Source organism: Haemorhous mexicanus, chromosome 15 (assembly GCF_027477595.1).
Source record: "Haemorhous mexicanus isolate bHaeMex1 chromosome 15, bHaeMex1.pri, whole genome shotgun sequence".
Lineage (NCBI taxonomy): Eukaryota > Metazoa > Chordata > Aves > Passeriformes > Fringillidae > Haemorhous > Haemorhous mexicanus.
The window spans coordinates 6,900,803-6,915,928 of record NC_082355.1 but is presented as its reverse complement, the minus strand read 5'-3'; the positions used below and the strand labels follow the sequence as shown (position 1 = coordinate 6,915,928).

Sequence of the window (15,126 nt, the reverse complement as noted above, 5' to 3'; positions counted from 1 at the left end):
CTAATGAAGGACAAAAGCTCTGGCCCAGGGCAAGGCTCAGCTCTGGTCTCCCCAGAAAACCGTGGCATGCACCCGGAGGTCATGATCCCCGCACAGCACACAGCAGGAGTGTGACTGTACCTGGCTGCTGCTCCTCACCCAGCTGGAGATTTGCAGGAGCTGCAGGGGAGCTGGGGTGGGTCAAGGCAAAACACGGCTCTAGGCACCTCTGGCTTACAGTCCAAGGTGGGAAAGGGGGCTTTCAGCTTGAACAGTGGATTTTCTTCTTGTAAACCCATTGCAAACCCATATTTTTCCATGCATGACTGCCTGTGGACCCAAGCAAACATCTCACACCCACAAGGCCCTGTGAAGTGAGCTCCACTGCTGCTCGGCAGCATGCAACAAGCCACCAGCCTCCCACCATGCTCCCAACACGGGAATCCACCAGGAGCTGCCTTCTCCAGGCAAGCCATGATTTTGCAGCCCTCAGGCACTATGCCCCAGCCTGTCTACCCCAGCAGAAGAGCCCTGAAGCTTTAATCATTCCTCACACGGAAACCACCAGCACTGCTGGCTCCCCACCTTCCCTGGGCAGCGGAGTCTGTGGGCTGCAGCCATCAGAGGGCTTTCTGCTTCTCCCTGGACCTGCAGGAGCTCCCCATCACCCTCAGCTTGTTGCAGCTTTCCCCCCCACCTGGTTTAAATGCACAGCTCCCCCCAAACTGGGAGTGAGGAGTCCCCTGCCTTGCACCCATCCTTTTGGGGCTGTTTCAGTCCAGCAGGTTGAATGGCAAAGTCACCTCTGCTGTGCCACCTGGAGTGGCTGAGAAAAAGGTGGGGGAGATAGGTGCTATCCCCAGGGCTCACCTTGCTCCCCAAATCTGCTGAGAGCTGGACAGACCTGGGGACCCACCAAGACCCCCCTCCTGCCCTGCAAGGCAACCTCCTGAGCATGGTGGATGTCCCCTACGGCTTTGGAGAAACTGCTCCCTGGCCACGGTCCCCTCCCTCCTGCTGCCGTTCCCGTGGGATCTCGCTCTCCCCTTCTTTCTCCAGGAACTGCCTCGGGATGCTGGGAACAGCCTGTTCCCTCCTGGCTGGCTGGGAGCACCTGCCCTTCCCACGCCTGCCCCAGAAAACACCGCAGCAACAGGGGGCCAAGAGAAACCCTGGGGACAGCAATCCTGCATGGAGCAGCCCATGGGAGAGAGGCAGCAGAGTGAAATGGGATACACTGGAGGAAACCCCATCCACCCTGCCTTCCCTGGCCGGGGACATTGTGCTGCTGGAGGAGTGTCCCTCTGACCAGACGTCAGTGTGAGCTCAGTGACGCCCTGGTGGGTGTTTGTGCAGGCACTGAGCCGCGGCCTCACGTGCCCAAGCCAAATCCCAGGGCGGTAGTTGCAGTTCACTCATCTGAAATCATCCTTAAGCAGACAGCAGGGCATAGGAGCTGTGGCTGTCCCCTCCCTGGCAGCCCCCAGGGACCACAGGCCACATACCTGCAAACACCCACTCCCCTTGGAGGCCCTGGCTCATCGCTGTGGTTGAGCCTGGTGAGGTTGCTGTGCAGTCAGGGCTGTTGAATGAAAGGGTGTTGCTGAAATGGCCCATGCTTATTACTTGTAATAAAGCAACTGCTTCAAATCCCAGATGCACAGGCAACTGTTGCTGCTGGCACAGCCAGCGGGGGCTGTCTGAGCACCCGGCCGGGATTCTGCGTGATCCGAGAGGGGAGCAGGCAGCAGCAGCCAAGGCAATCGGCTCAGGTCCTGCACAAGCACGGGCCTTTCCCTCACACCATGGCCATACGCCATACGCCCTTGGAAGCACTAGCCAGTGTCCCCAGTGGGATTGTTTGGCTGTGGGGGGCTCAGCACTGCTCTGTGTCCAGAAGATGGTGGCTCAGGGAGCACATGGTGTCCTCACCATCCACAAAGGGTTACCCTGAGAGGACAAAATGATCTAGAATGCTGGGGCTGAACCTCTACCTGTTCCCCCCATCTCACTGCCTGCACAGGGCAGCTCCCCAGCTCCACTCCATCCTGGGATCACCATGGAGCTGGAATGTGTAAGGGCTCTGTGCTCTTACACATAGCAGTCTCTAATGCTGACCCATTTAAACAGGCACCAGAACAGTGGTGCCAGAACAGACCTTTCATGATCCTGAGATGATTATTTCATCCTTCACAGGTGGAACAGTCTCACACACACATCCTTACTTCCAAGGGGAGCAAATATTTGCAGCCCATTGGGGCTATGGTTAATGAGAAATTTGTGGGTCCTTTACACACTGACAAATTGTCCTCATTGATAGAATGGAAGGAGGGGAATCAAATCCCCGTGGTACCATCCCCCAGTTGAGCTCCACATTGCCCTTCATCACTGCACTAATCAGGCAGCACCGAGAGCTTCAAAGCTATGCTCAGCCCTGTGCTGACGAGGCCACACAGCTGCGCTGGCCAGAGCCTCCCAGGCACTGCTCCTGCACCTCCAGGAGATGAAAGAACCCGGGAGCAGCTACACTGTGCTTTACAAATTGCTAACAAGAGAGCTTTGAACAGTTGCTCCCGCTGCAATGCCACCAGCAGCAGGTTCCTTTCTGCCCAGCCTCCTTGAGCATTCCCTGAGCTCCGGCCACCCTTTGTGTCCTTTGGCCCCAGGACACCAAAGCCATCAGCAGCTTTTTGGCCAGAGCAGGTTGATAGTGACACTGCTGGTGATGCTATCCATGCCACACCTGCGGGTCTCCTGTGAGCTCACTTCAACGACAGCAGCAAATGCCACTGGTGATAGCAAGTCACTGAGCTGATGCTACAGAAAATTCTATTTATGCTTCCAAAATTCATCCCCACATTGCAAGCTTCCACCATCACTAACTTTCTTTCAGTCTTGCTCTGATCTGGGCTATAAAAGCTTTATTTGTGCAAGAAAGAGCTCCTCTGGGGGTATCTGGTGGGGTGTCCTGTCCCCACTGCCCGGGAGTGCCCACCCAGCTCTGCCCCGTCTCAAGGTCTCTGCTTGCTAGAAGGGCATTGCAGGCCCATCTCTGCTGTGGTTCTGCACTCTTTGCCCAACAGCCTTTTGCCACAGAAGTGCTATGGGAAGGGAAAGCATTTCACTGGGATCTGCCTCGGGCGACTTCCGAGGTGGACCAGAGCAGGGACAGGCAGGCTGGACAGCCTCGCACGGACCCCCGCCTCCTCGCGCCTTCCTCTCCGGCACACACAAATTAATGACTCTGTGCGTGAAAAAATAAATAAACAGAGCAGGGACTGGCCTCCAGCCTGCCCTCCAGCCGGGCGCGTCCTCGCGCAGCGGCATCCCTCCCGCGAGGGTCCCGTGGGGTTTCTCCGCGCTCGCAGCGAGACATCCATAGCACGAGCACGGCGTGGGCTCCCCGCGGCCCCGCACCCCAGGGACCGCGGCAGTGTCCTCCCGTCCCGTCCTGTCGCTGCGGGTACTCTGTCACCGCCGTCGGGGACACCCGGGCGGGCACCGCGGCGCGGCTGGAGATGGGGCAGGCAGCGCGGGTCGGAGACGGGGCACCCCAGGGCGGACTGAGCCGGGGCCCGTCGGGGGTTGGGGTGGTCAGGACCTGGAGCGCCGGTCCCGGCCGGGGATGGGGGAGCCCGGGACGGGCAGCGCCAGGGCACGGCACATCCCCGTCCTGGGTGAGGGACGCCGCGGCGGGTAGAGCGGGTCCCTGCGGGGTCTGGGCGACACGCGGGCGAAGGCGCCGAGTCCTGTCCCGTCCCGTCCCCTCCCGCCGGAGCAGCCCCGTGCCCAGCGCGCCCGCAGGTGCGGAGCGGGCATCAGGGCGGGCAGGGCAGCCCGCAGCCCCGGCAGCTCACCTGCCTCCGAGACAATGCCGAGCCAGAGCCAGAGGGGCAGCGTGCAAACTCTCCTCATCTCCGGGACTGCCGGCAGGTCCCTGCGATGCGGAGCGGTGCGAGCGCCCCGCGCCCGAGCTCTGCTCCCGCCGCGCCCCAGCTGCGGCGACGCGCGGCGGCGGCGGGCGGGGAGCACCGGGGCCGCTTCCTTTTCCTCCGCCCGCCCGGGCCGCCCGCCGCCCTCCGCCCTCCGCCGAGCCTCGAGGCGCCGGGCGGGCGGGGCGGGACGGGGAGGGGCGGGCGGGGAGGCGGAGGGGGCTGGGGGAAGCGCACCTGCGGCTCCGGGCACCGACGGGCAATCCGCGCTCCCCGCACCAGCGGGGGTGCGCGCATCCCTTCGCACCTGGGTGTCTCCACCTGTGTGTGTGGGTCTGCATCCCCCGCATCAGGGGGCAGGTGTGTTCCCCTCCCTTGTGCGTGGCTCTGCATCATCCCTGACCAATGGGCATATAGGCATCCCCACACCTCCGTGTATTTTCACACCTGTGTGCACCCCCGCTTGTCTCCCTGCACTTGTGTGAGAATGCCCGCACATCGCTTGTTTCTTGTCTGTGCCTGGGTGCACATCCCGGCCTCTCGGAGCAGAGGGAATGCACACAAATACTCACTCTCTCAACAGCACATACGCTCCTCATGAGATGGAAAGCATCTCGCACCTGCCTGCACACACCCCTTCATGCCTGTGCACCCCCTCAGCTCCACACCTCACACCTGTACGCACACCCCCAGGCACACAGTCCCGCACACACCCCTTGAACCTCCCTCCTCCCGCACTCCCTGGGGCACACAGAGACACACACGCACTTGGCTGTGCTCACACTCGCACCCTTATCCAGCGGGGGTGCAGCAGGGTCCCCCACTCACGCCGTCCATGCGTGCACAGTGCCAGCAGGGTGGAGCAGCCACGCTGCCCCTCGGCACCGCTCGGTGCGGCACCCGCACGGTTCTCTGGAGGTACACACCGAACCCCGCACCCGCACGGTTCTCTGGAGGTACACACAGAACCCCGCACCCGCACGGTTCTCTGGAGGTACACACCGAACCCCGCACACGCCCGTGGCGTTGGCAGACGAGTGGTGCCGCCCCACCGGTGCCAGCGGCGCTGCCCCCACAGCGCTGCCCCTGCCAGCGACAGCGGCGCTGGCTCGGAGCGAACTGGCTGCGAATGCGCCACAGACGGAGGCGATGGCAGAGCTCTGGGAGCGCGGGGCCACAGCCGGCTCAGCCCCGGCCAGCTGCCTGTGCACCCAACGAGCGCTGGACGGATAAATTAACACGGCCCCGCGCTGCGCCCCCGAGGATTATTAATTAGGTTCACTTGTAGGCAGTGAAGAAAGAACCTGAATGAAAGCCATGTGCTCATGGTTTCAAAAAGGCAGGAAAACTTCTGGTGCACTCAAATGCTCACGTTGCCAAACCCACAGAAGAAATCACCCTGTCCCTCTCCTGGAACCCTCAGAGGGACTCTAAGTCACAGAATTTATTTTACCCGACTCTCCCCATACTGATAAGTGATTTTTAAACCCAGAGTGCCAACTCCACCACACTTCAGCACACTCATCTTGGATCACCTCCCTCCTGGATCTCAGCAGAGCAGAAAGTGGCCATGTCTCTTCATCCCAGGTGGGTGTCCAAGCCCTACCAGTTTGAGGAGAGACTTCTAAATCTTGCCATGAGAAGGGAGAGCTGGAATGTCACAGAGGGGTGTCACTGCCCAGCACTAAGGAGTGAAGAGCTGAAGTTGTGGGATCAGACTCCTCCTCAGTGACAGAAGCTGTGATCAGAGACGGTGCAGCCACGCAGTGCCCCACGCTGGGGACAGCGTCGGGGTCAGTGCCCTTGAGAGGGGAGCAGTGATGTGCTGGGGGGGGGGACAATGGCAGGGGAATGAATCACATGGCACCAGTGAGCTGCTGCCCGAAGTGCACAGTCAGAGGGTGCCTGGAGAAGCTGAGTGCGTGAGGAGCCGAGGGTCTGACCGGGGTTGAGGTTAGAGGCGTGTTGTGGCACCCCAAAAGTCAAGGGATTTTGGCATCCTCCATCCTCCACAGGCCGAAGGTGGCACGGCGCGGGCGGCGGCGGCCGGACCCGCCCGTCCATGCTGCCATCTAACGGCAGTAAAGGCAGGACAGCGGGGAAGGCTCGCCCTGCCACGCCGGGGAATTTTCCATCACAAACGCAGGGCGACTGTGGGACCGATGGGACCTTTCCATTGTTGCGGCCCTGGGAAACAAAAGGATCTTATTTTAAAATCTTGTCCCCATTCCAGCACGTGGGGGGACCCGAGGAAGCAAAGGCTTCCCCAAAGCACTGGATAAAGACATTCACAGATCACAGAAGGCTGCCAAGGCAGGAGCTGCTGGACACTGCCCAGCCCTAGCATAACTATGGGAAAGGGACTCTGGGGTGGCTCTGAGAACACCCAGGGACAAAGCAATGAGGTAACCCACAAGAAAAACACAGCCTGGACCTGGGAGAAGATGGGTGAGAGCCAGTCCTGGCAGGTGCGGAGTCTGGATGCTGGGGTGAGAGGTGCTTTAACCCCATCATGTCCACTCTCCCATCCCTATCCCCTCCTGCCTGAACCCAGGCCAAGCTCAGGTAGTCACCGCATTCATGCCTGCGGTTCCTACTCCATGGTCCTCTGGTTTGTCAGAGAAATGTGTTTTTCAGGCAGCACCTAGACAGCATTTCCTCACTGGGCTAACACTGCATGCATGGCAGCCCAGAGCAGCATCTTCCCTGTATATCGGAGCTGCTCTGCCTCCCAGTTCTGTCCCACCAGCAGGGCCAGACGAGGACATTATACCCCAAAATGTGGCTCTACCTGGGAGCAGCCACACCACAGCCACCATGCACAGCCCAGCAGGAGAAGAAGGGACGTGCTCCCTCAGGAGCATTTGGGCCAGTGGGTTTGGCTGCTCTCCAGCTCAGCCTCAAGCACGGGGAGGGTGTGGGAGGTGGCAGCAGTGGCAGTGGCACTAGCTGGCAGTCTGTGCCATCACACTGGTCCATGTGGCACAGGACAGTGGCACATGCTGGCAGTGCCATCACACTGGCCTATGTGGCACAGGACAGGGGCACTAGCTGGCAGCCTGTGCCATCATGCTGGCCCACACAGCACAGAGCAGTGGCACACACTGGCAGCCTGTGCCATCATGCTGGCCCACACAGCACAGGGCAGTGGCACACAGCAGCGCTGGGCAGCGGGAGCTGGCACACAGCAAAGCCTGGCTGTGCTCACCCTGCCGGGGCCCAACAGATCCGTGTCCCATCACACCTCGGGGACACTGCCTGCTGCTGCCAGCTGGACCTGGCTGCAGTCTGGGGCAGGCTGGGGAGCTGATGGGTTTCAGCTTTCCCAGGTCTAACTCCCTGCTGTGATCAACCAGCTTCGCCTTTCCAGAGGCTCCCCTGCAGGGGGTAACACAGCCCAGCTCGCAGCATCATTTCAAGCCAACAGCTTTTTCTTCTCTGCTCTTATTGCAGCTGAGGCTGTGGGGCAGTGAGAGGAGGAGATGAGAGCTGGGAGAGGAGGCCGAGTCCAGCCTATGGGCTCAGCATTCACTGGCTAAAGGCCAGCCAGGGGCCAGGAGGTAGCACAAATCCCCAGCCAGGCCAGAAATGGCCACATCTTAAAATGCTGCAGCCCAAGATCAGGGCTAGGCTCAGAACTTCTCTCCCTTGCTCTCAAACAGCAAATGGTGAAAAGCCACTGCAAGATGTGCAGGGAGTACTCCAAGGAAATATATGGGAGCAGTGGCTGTTTGAGCCTGATGTGCTGCAGGCACAGAAGAGCCAGGTCTGGAGCAGGGCTTTGGGTGCCCCCAGACTGTGCCACGCCCCAGAGCAGCAGATCCCCCCAGCACACAAGCCCCGAGAGGCCCCAGCAGGCACCAGTGGCTTTCGAATTAGCTTTAATAGTGGCCGAGGTGAGGGAGCCGCGCTGCAGTCCCTGGGCTACGCACCGGGCTCCCTCTGCTGCCGGCCCGGAGCCTGCCCGGGGAAGCTCTTCCAGCAGAGGATGCCAGGTCGGGATGTGGGGTTGAGAGGCACTCGAAGGTGCCCCGGGACCGCTGCCCTCCTCCACGGGGCTTATGGGTGGGAGCACAGAGAGGCAGGAGGTGCCAGCAACTCGCAGCCCCCTGCCCTGCAGCCCCATGATTGCTGTTACTGAACTGTGCTGTGCTCAGGAATGGGAGGTTGTTCTTGTAGGGGTGCCAGGAACCTGGGAGAAGGCTTGTGAATGCCTTGCGGCAACCACAGCCATGGCACAGGGAAGGGAGGGCAGACAGGACCTGGAAAAATACTCATCCCCTCCTTCCTCCCAAAACTGAAACGAAAACAGCTCCTCCAACACCCCTCAGGCTTGTGTGTGCAGAGCTGGCCTCCAGCACAGCCCCAGGCAGGAGCCAGGCTGGTGTCCCCAGTGCACCCTCGTCCCTCACAGCACCAGGTGACAGAGGCGCATGGGCTCCACGTTGTCCCTCCCGTCACTGAAGCAGGTGCTGAAGAAGGGGCAGTATCTCTCTGCAGAGACCTGGTGGAAGGTGAAGAGGTGGGACATGTCCCCAGCATCAAAGAAGGCCACGGTGCCCTCCTGGCAGTCCAGGAAGACGCCCACTTTCCGTGGGGGCTGGCGGGGAGCCAGGCGCACCCAGGGGCTGGCAGTGGCCCAGTACTCTGTCCTGTTCCGCAGGCGCAGCGTCCAGTAGCCATTCTCTGGGCACAGCTTGACCTTGGCTGCCCGGTCCACAGCCTCAGCAGCCACACCCAGGTCCCATTTGGTTTTGCTGCCCACCCAGACCTCCCAGTAGTGCTGGCCGCTGCCGAAGGCCTGCGAGCCCAGCACATTGACGCACTGGCGGAAGCGCCGAGGGCTGGCGGGGACAGGCTGGGCTCGACTCGTCTCTGTCACTGCTGTCAGATCCCTAGAGAGGACCAGGTTGGGGTGGGCCGACTCAGGGTCAAATGTGAGCGGGGCAGGAGCTGCAGAGACATCAAGGGTGACATTTTACCAGCTATACACTCCCTGTGCAGAGCATCCCTGGCCCACCACAGCCATCCCTCCCAGCAACGTGCTCACCAGGGCAGATGGAGCGCAGCATCTGCCTCCAGAAGATGTACTGCAAGGGGCCACTGTGGCTGTCCCTGTAGTGCTGCAGGTCCAGGGCAGGCTGGGTCTCAACACACACCGAGGGCCTGGGGCAGAGAGAGGCAGGCAGGGTCACTCCCTCCGCTGAGCCACTGCCAATGCAGGCAGGGAAAGCACAGGCAGGGCTACAGGACAGTGCTGCATGTGACAGATTCGGTAAAGACAGGACACAAATGTCTCTGCTTGCTCTGCCCCAGTGCAGTGAGTGCCTAAGGGCAGAGGTGTCCAAGACAGAGCCAGCAGCACTGTTTGTGGCGCAGTGACTCTGGCAAACCCACACCCAGCACACCAAAAAGGATTCCTGGCCAGGCATGGGGAGTCAGGCTGCATCCCTGGGAGGGATGGGACAGGGACACACTCCCCTATAGCAGTTCTGGCCCTCAACTACTCCCAGCCTCAGGCAAACCTGCACCTCAGGGTCACTTGGAGAGTTTCATGAGTAGTAATAAGCTGAGGAAGAGCAGGGGGAAGATAAAGCACCAAAGTCTGTTCCTTCTTGCAGCACACGTGGCTCTTGCACTCATTCCAAACCACCGTCCTCTACCCACTCTTCCAGCCATGTCAACACATAGGATGCTCCCTGGGAAGAGCATCCAGTGTGTGCTGGGGACAAGCCTCCACCTTGCACAGCACCAGCAACTTCCTGAGCATTTTTTAAAACTTGAGATAAAGCTTTTAAAACTTGAGATAAAGTGCCTCTCCCATGTGGTCCCAGCCAGGGACTAAGATAAGCTCCTGAAAAGGGAATCAGCTTCTTTCATGCCAGACATGTACCTGATATCCAGGCTCTCCACCTGCAGGGAGAAGCAGAAAGAATTAGCAGTCACTCTAATTCATGCAGCTGCACAAATAAGTTCCTTGTCCTGCCTCCTGCTGCCACACAGCACAGAGAGAGGAAACCAAGCTACCAGGAACCACATCTTGGGGAAGACTGTTTGGGCACTTGGATGGAGAATAAGGAAGCCCCAAGACTCACCACATCTGATGTCACTGTATCCCTTGTGGCTACAATCTCCAGACTCCAAAGGATTGGGTAGATAATCCAGAGGGATGGCAGTGAGAATGACTTTGGGGTACAGCCTAGTGCTGTCATTTAAGACTCCCCCATCCCAATTTGAGATCCTGAAATCTCTCAGCCTCCTGCCAGAGTCAGCAAAGCATCTCACCTCCAGCAGTGACACATCTTCCACCTTGTCCAGGGTCTGCTTGACATGCTCAATGTCCCTCTGCAGCACAGCCATCCCCTCCTCCAGCTGGCCAATGTGCCTGTGCAGCTGGGCCAGTGACTGCTCCTCCTTTTCACCCAGCTCTGCCAGCACAGCTCGCTCCTCTTCCTCCAGGATCTGATGAAGGCGAGCAAACTCAGCCTGAATCTTGAAGTTCAGCTTCCCAGACACTTTCTGAGCAGAGGGAAGAGGCAGAAGGTGAGTCCAACAGCTAAAACACACAAGGAGGGGCACAGGCTGTGCCTGTTACTCTGCTTACAGAGCCTAGGAAATTTGAGGTTTAGACATAGCAATGAGTTTTTGGATGGAGAACAGGACACAAGGACAACCTTCAAGGCTGAAGAGCCAAAGGGGAAAAAACAACAAACCCAAAAAACCAGCTCCACCAAAGGCCTGGTCACTGTAACTAGAAATCCCCACACGCAGCCACAGCCCTCTCCCACACCACCAGGAATTTGCCTGTGGGCAAGACTGGAGCTCTTTAAATTTTGTGGAGCTGCACACTCAGCTGTTCAGGTTAGTCTGCATTTATTTCACATCATTCCAGGCACTGAGCAGAGCTGCCTGATAGGCAAGCTGCGCAACCTAATCTCTGTCATTAGGGCTGATAAAATCCTATTCAGCTCTATGCAGAGGTCACTTTTTTCCAGTTGTTTACTCACCAGCCCACCTTGTTATGTTCTCACCGCCTTCCTGCCTGTTTACAAGAGATAGCCAATGACTTTTTGTTTTCCTTCAATCTTTAAGCTTTTAATCTCCAAGTGCAACCTTAGCCCTCATTACTTTCTCGAGGAGTGCTTCCTGAAGTGCACATCCCTTTCTCTCCATTTCCCTCAGGGATCTGAAGCTTCACCAGCCTCCTCTTGCTCTAGCAGGTGTTTGTGCTGACACACCAGAACCACAGAGGAGGTGCAGGGCCTCCCTGTTCACATCAGTGATTTGCTCCTTTACTCTAGAGACACCTCTTGGCTCTTGCACAGCAACAGGAAAGCATGTGCTTATGTGCTAATACTTCTTCATTAATCTCAAAGGTCTATTCCACATCTGGCAAGAGGACAGAGGTTTGAAATGGAGCAGGTTGGGCGATCAGAGGCTCCAGCCAGAAGACAGGAGTTTTTTCCCCTCTCAGTTTTATCTCATCTTTGAATTACTTTCATTTTCCTTTAACTCCCCTTTCTTGGTTTTAACGCTTTTATGCTACCCAAGAAAGCAGCACAGTCAGCCTGTGGCTGTTCTCATTTCATGGATCTGTACCAACAGGGAGCCTGGTCCCTCTCAAAGTGCCCATGGAGAGCACTCAGGCTCCTCATTCATCTCAGAGCTTTGCAGTGAATCCCAACACTGTCCTTGTGACAAGACCACCACTTGTGCAGTGCCAACCCTGCCACTGACCCAGTTCCTTCAGCTTTGCTGCCATCCCTTCTGACATGAGAGGATTTTAGAGCTGCCAGGAGTTAATGCTGTCCCAAAGAGGCAGCACAGCAGGGCCAGAGCAGGCTGCCCACAGCTCTCACCACTCACCATGTCTCAGCTCTGCTGCACCAATGCACTTTGTAAACACTGCATTAATGAGTGCTGATGCTCCTCCCAAAACCTCTGCTGAATATCCAGCAGTGATGAGCTCGGGCCTTCATCCAAGGGAGCTTGTGTAGATCCCCACTGTTACTCATCTAGATTTTTACAGGAAGCTGAGCTAGACCTCAGCTGAAGATACACACATCCTCTGTGAACACTGCCCAGAGGCTGCCTGAAGAGCAGCTCCCACAGGGTTTTACCGTCAGGCTGCAGATGTCCTCCTGCAGCACACGCTTCCTCTGCAGCAACTTCTCCATCTCCTTCTGACGGGCTTGCAAAGCATCTTCCAGGTGCTTCTGCAGGAACAAGGAGAAGAAAGTAAGGAGGCCATTTCATCACTCTGCTCTGATTCAGGAGCAGTCCCAATTCCTATGGTCAGCATCAGAAGGAGAACACAACAGGATCTCACACAAAGGCTGTAAGGAGAAGCAAGCACCTGATGCACAGCCTTGAAAATTAAGCATCTGTGCATGTGATGAATCCAATCTATTTTTAAGACTGGGAGCTCCAGCCTGGGATATCTGTTTGCACAAGCTTTAAATGCTGCATGTTGTGAAGGGACTGTCCCCTCAAGAACAGCACCTGGCACAAGCAGCCCTCACCCCCCTCTCACTTAGGGAACATGTCTTTAAATGAGAAATGACAAAGCTGTGGTTGGAATCAGACACAGCAGTGAGGGAAATAAATGCAAAAGAAAAGTGTTCAACAGACAGGTGTGAGGAAATAGGGAAAGGAAAGAGACACAAACATCGGCGCACTTGGGCCAGATAAGGCTTCGCACTGGGGGAACTGCCTGTGGGAGGAGGGCTGGTGGCTGCACAGGGCTCATGTGGCACCTGTCCCCTTCTCCCCAGCCTAGCAGGAGGCACTCACCTGCATCTTCTGCCGGTGCTCCTGGGAGCCGCAGCGCCGCACCTTGTCCACCAGCCCGGCCAGCAGGTAGTGCGTGCGGAAGGCGCGGGCGGGGAACCGGCGGCGGCACTGCGGGCACGAGGGGCCGCGGGCGCAGCTGTCCCAGTACTGCTGGATGCAGCCCCGGCAGAAGTGGTGCATGCAGTCCAGCATGACGGGCTCGCTGAACAGCTCGCAGCAGATGGCACAGGTCAGCTCCTCCCGCAGGCTCCGCTCCTGGCTGCTGCCGGCCATCTCTGCGGGCACACGGGTCCACTCCGAGCCTCCAGACACCGCCACGCACACAGCCCCAGCCCTCCGCAGGGCGAACTTCTGCCGCTCTGGGGCAGGGCCTGATTACCACACCTCGGGCGGGAGGACAGGGCCTGTTCAGCTGCTACAGCGGGTGTGCGCAGGGCTGGAAAGCCCCGAGTTACAGAGCAGCCCTGGCCGAAGGTCACTCCCTTTGGAATAACAACTTTCAATTTCCCGTCATTTCACCAAAACTGGTGAAGTTAGCGTCTGACAGGGCCCAGTCTTGTGTCCCCACCGGGCCCCAGCGCAGAGGTCACCCGGCCCGAGGGCTGCCAGCACCCACCCGCACCCCGAGGGGCTCCCGGTGCGGCACCGCCGCTGCCGTGTGCGGCTCCCCTTCGGCTCCAGCCCCGCGGCGCGCACCGCCCGCTCCCCTGGGCGCAGCCCCGGCCTCCCGCCGTCCCAGGGACCCCACCGTGCTGAAACGGTTTGGCTTGGCTTGGCTTGGCTTAGCTTAGTTTAGTTTAGTTCGTTCCGGTCTAACCTAGTCTAGTCTAGTCTAGTCCAGTCCAGTCCAGTCCAGTCCAGCTCTGTCGAGTCCAGTCCCGATCCGTCGCTCTCCCACTTCCAAACCCCCGAACTCGCGTCCTCCGCCACGCCCCTTCCGCGGACTGACGTCTGCCCTGACCAATCACGACGCGGACACGCCGCGGGCCCGCCAGCTCATTGAGCGAGATCCCGCGGAGGGGGCGGGACAGGGCCCCGGCATGCGACGCAGTCACGTGCGAGCGCGCGCCGGGCCAGCTGCGGGGCCTTCACGCGCCGGCCGCGGGAAGGCTGGAGTGAATTGGACCGACCGGACCGAACCGGACCGCACCGGACTGCCCTGTACTGGACTGGACTGTCCCTGCAGTGTCCCTTCGCTGCCGTATAGTGCCCTTTTACTGCCCTTGCACCTCCCCTGCAGTGCCTTGCACTGCCCCTGCACCGCCCTGCGCTGCGCAGCTGGCGCCCCAGCGCTGCATTCAGTAAAGAGCACAGAAATGAGCTCCGGCCAAAGCCCTCCCTCCCTCTCCCCTGCTCACGGTATCTTCAGAACACAGCTCTGGCCAAGGCTTTGGGGTCACGGCTTTGGGTTACCTCAGAAGTCACGAGGGCTGCGGGCTTGTTGGCAAAAGAAAGAAAGAAGGAAGGGTTTTCATCCTTGTGTGGTCACCTGATGTTGGCCCTGCGATCTTGCGGGAAGTGGCAGACACTGGTGGACATGTGAGAAAAATCACAAGAACTTTCAATACTGGAAGTAAAAGGAAATAAAACTGAAAGGAGAGGGGACACAGGGACTCACAAGAGCTGCGCAGACCACCTGTCTCCTTCCTAACCACCATTAGAACCAGAGCATGCCCCCAAAAGGGCAATGTGCCAGGCACTGTCCAGCTACTGCCCTCCTCCTCCTGGTGCTCTGTTTTCTCATTACCGCAGTGCAATTAGTGCAGAAAGTGTTTCTGCCCATCTTCATTTGCTTGTCTGAGGGATTTTTCCAGGCTTTCTCTCACACTGTGCGTGCTTGGTCACTGGCATGTGGCCACAGCAGCTCTGCCTGCAGGCATCCGCCTCTGCCTTGTCCCCAGCAGCCCATTGGGCTCACACACTCAGCCACAGCCCCGTGCTGATGTTTGGGCTTGGACCATCACTGCGTGCATGAGGAGCAATCAGTCCTGGGGCAAGTGAGGTTCACCCCTTGGCCTCTGGTTGGCCAAGCAAGTGACATCCATGGACACCAACAGGGCCGGGCCATGGCCAAACGGGCTGGCAGCTCCACACAGTTATTGTGGGGGCTCAGGACTGCTCTCTGAGCAAGGTGGGTGTTGGCTGCACCCTCCTGCTCCAGTACCCATGGTGGCTCTGGGACAGGAATGGTCAGTTCCCACTGCTCACTGGGCACTGGGGGACAGGAACACATTGGGCAGGGATTATTTCCAGCAGGCTGAACCTGCTCCCATTGCTGTCCTTTTATCCTTTCCACTGCACAACACAGAGGAGTGCCCCTGGGAACATCACTAGGATAATGACACTGGGACCTAGGGATGACACTGGGATCCATGGATGCCTGAACAATCCCCTCTCAGCTGTGACTTCATGCAGCAAAACC

General features: G+C 58.7%; 2 protein-coding genes across 6 annotated transcripts in view; both read right to left on the bottom strand.

Moving 5' to 3' along the window:
- The window catches only part of FLT4 (fms related receptor tyrosine kinase 4), a 57,759-nt gene extending 53,764 nt beyond the window's left edge, over window positions 1-3,995 (bottom strand). For all 3 annotated transcript variants that reach the window (XM_059859992.1, XM_059859993.1, XM_059859994.1), the window contains exon 1: window positions 3,837-3,995. In XM_059859992.1, the coding sequence (XP_059715975.1) occupies window positions 3,837-3,894 (58 nt within the window). In that variant the 5' untranslated portion in view covers window positions 3,895-3,995. The remainder of the gene's footprint in view (window positions 1-3,836) is intronic.
- Window positions 3,996-7,775: 3,780 nt separating this feature from the next.
- Window positions 7,776-13,653, bottom strand: LOC132334243 (nuclear factor 7, brain-like). Of its 3 annotated transcripts, none has more exons than XM_059860144.1 (7): window positions 13,522-13,653; window positions 12,705-12,979; window positions 12,032-12,127; window positions 10,197-10,430; window positions 9,805-9,824; window positions 8,962-9,077; window positions 7,776-8,864 (listed from the first exon to the last, which is right to left on the bottom strand). In XM_059860144.1, exons 2-7 carry the CDS (start codon window positions 12,975-12,977, stop codon window positions 8,320-8,322), a joined length of 1,284 nt encoding a protein of 427 aa, XP_059716127.1. In that variant the 5' UTR covers window positions 12,978-12,979; window positions 13,522-13,653; the 3' UTR covers window positions 7,776-8,319. The 3 variants fall into 3 exon arrangements, with proteins under 3 accessions (XP_059716127.1, XP_059716128.1, XP_059716126.1); XM_059860145.1 differs by having other exon boundaries at window positions 12,705-13,088; window positions 13,522-13,631; XM_059860143.1 differs by lacking the exon at window positions 13,522-13,653 and having other exon boundaries at window positions 12,705-13,499.
- Between the last annotated feature and the right edge of the window lie 1,473 nt (window positions 13,654-15,126).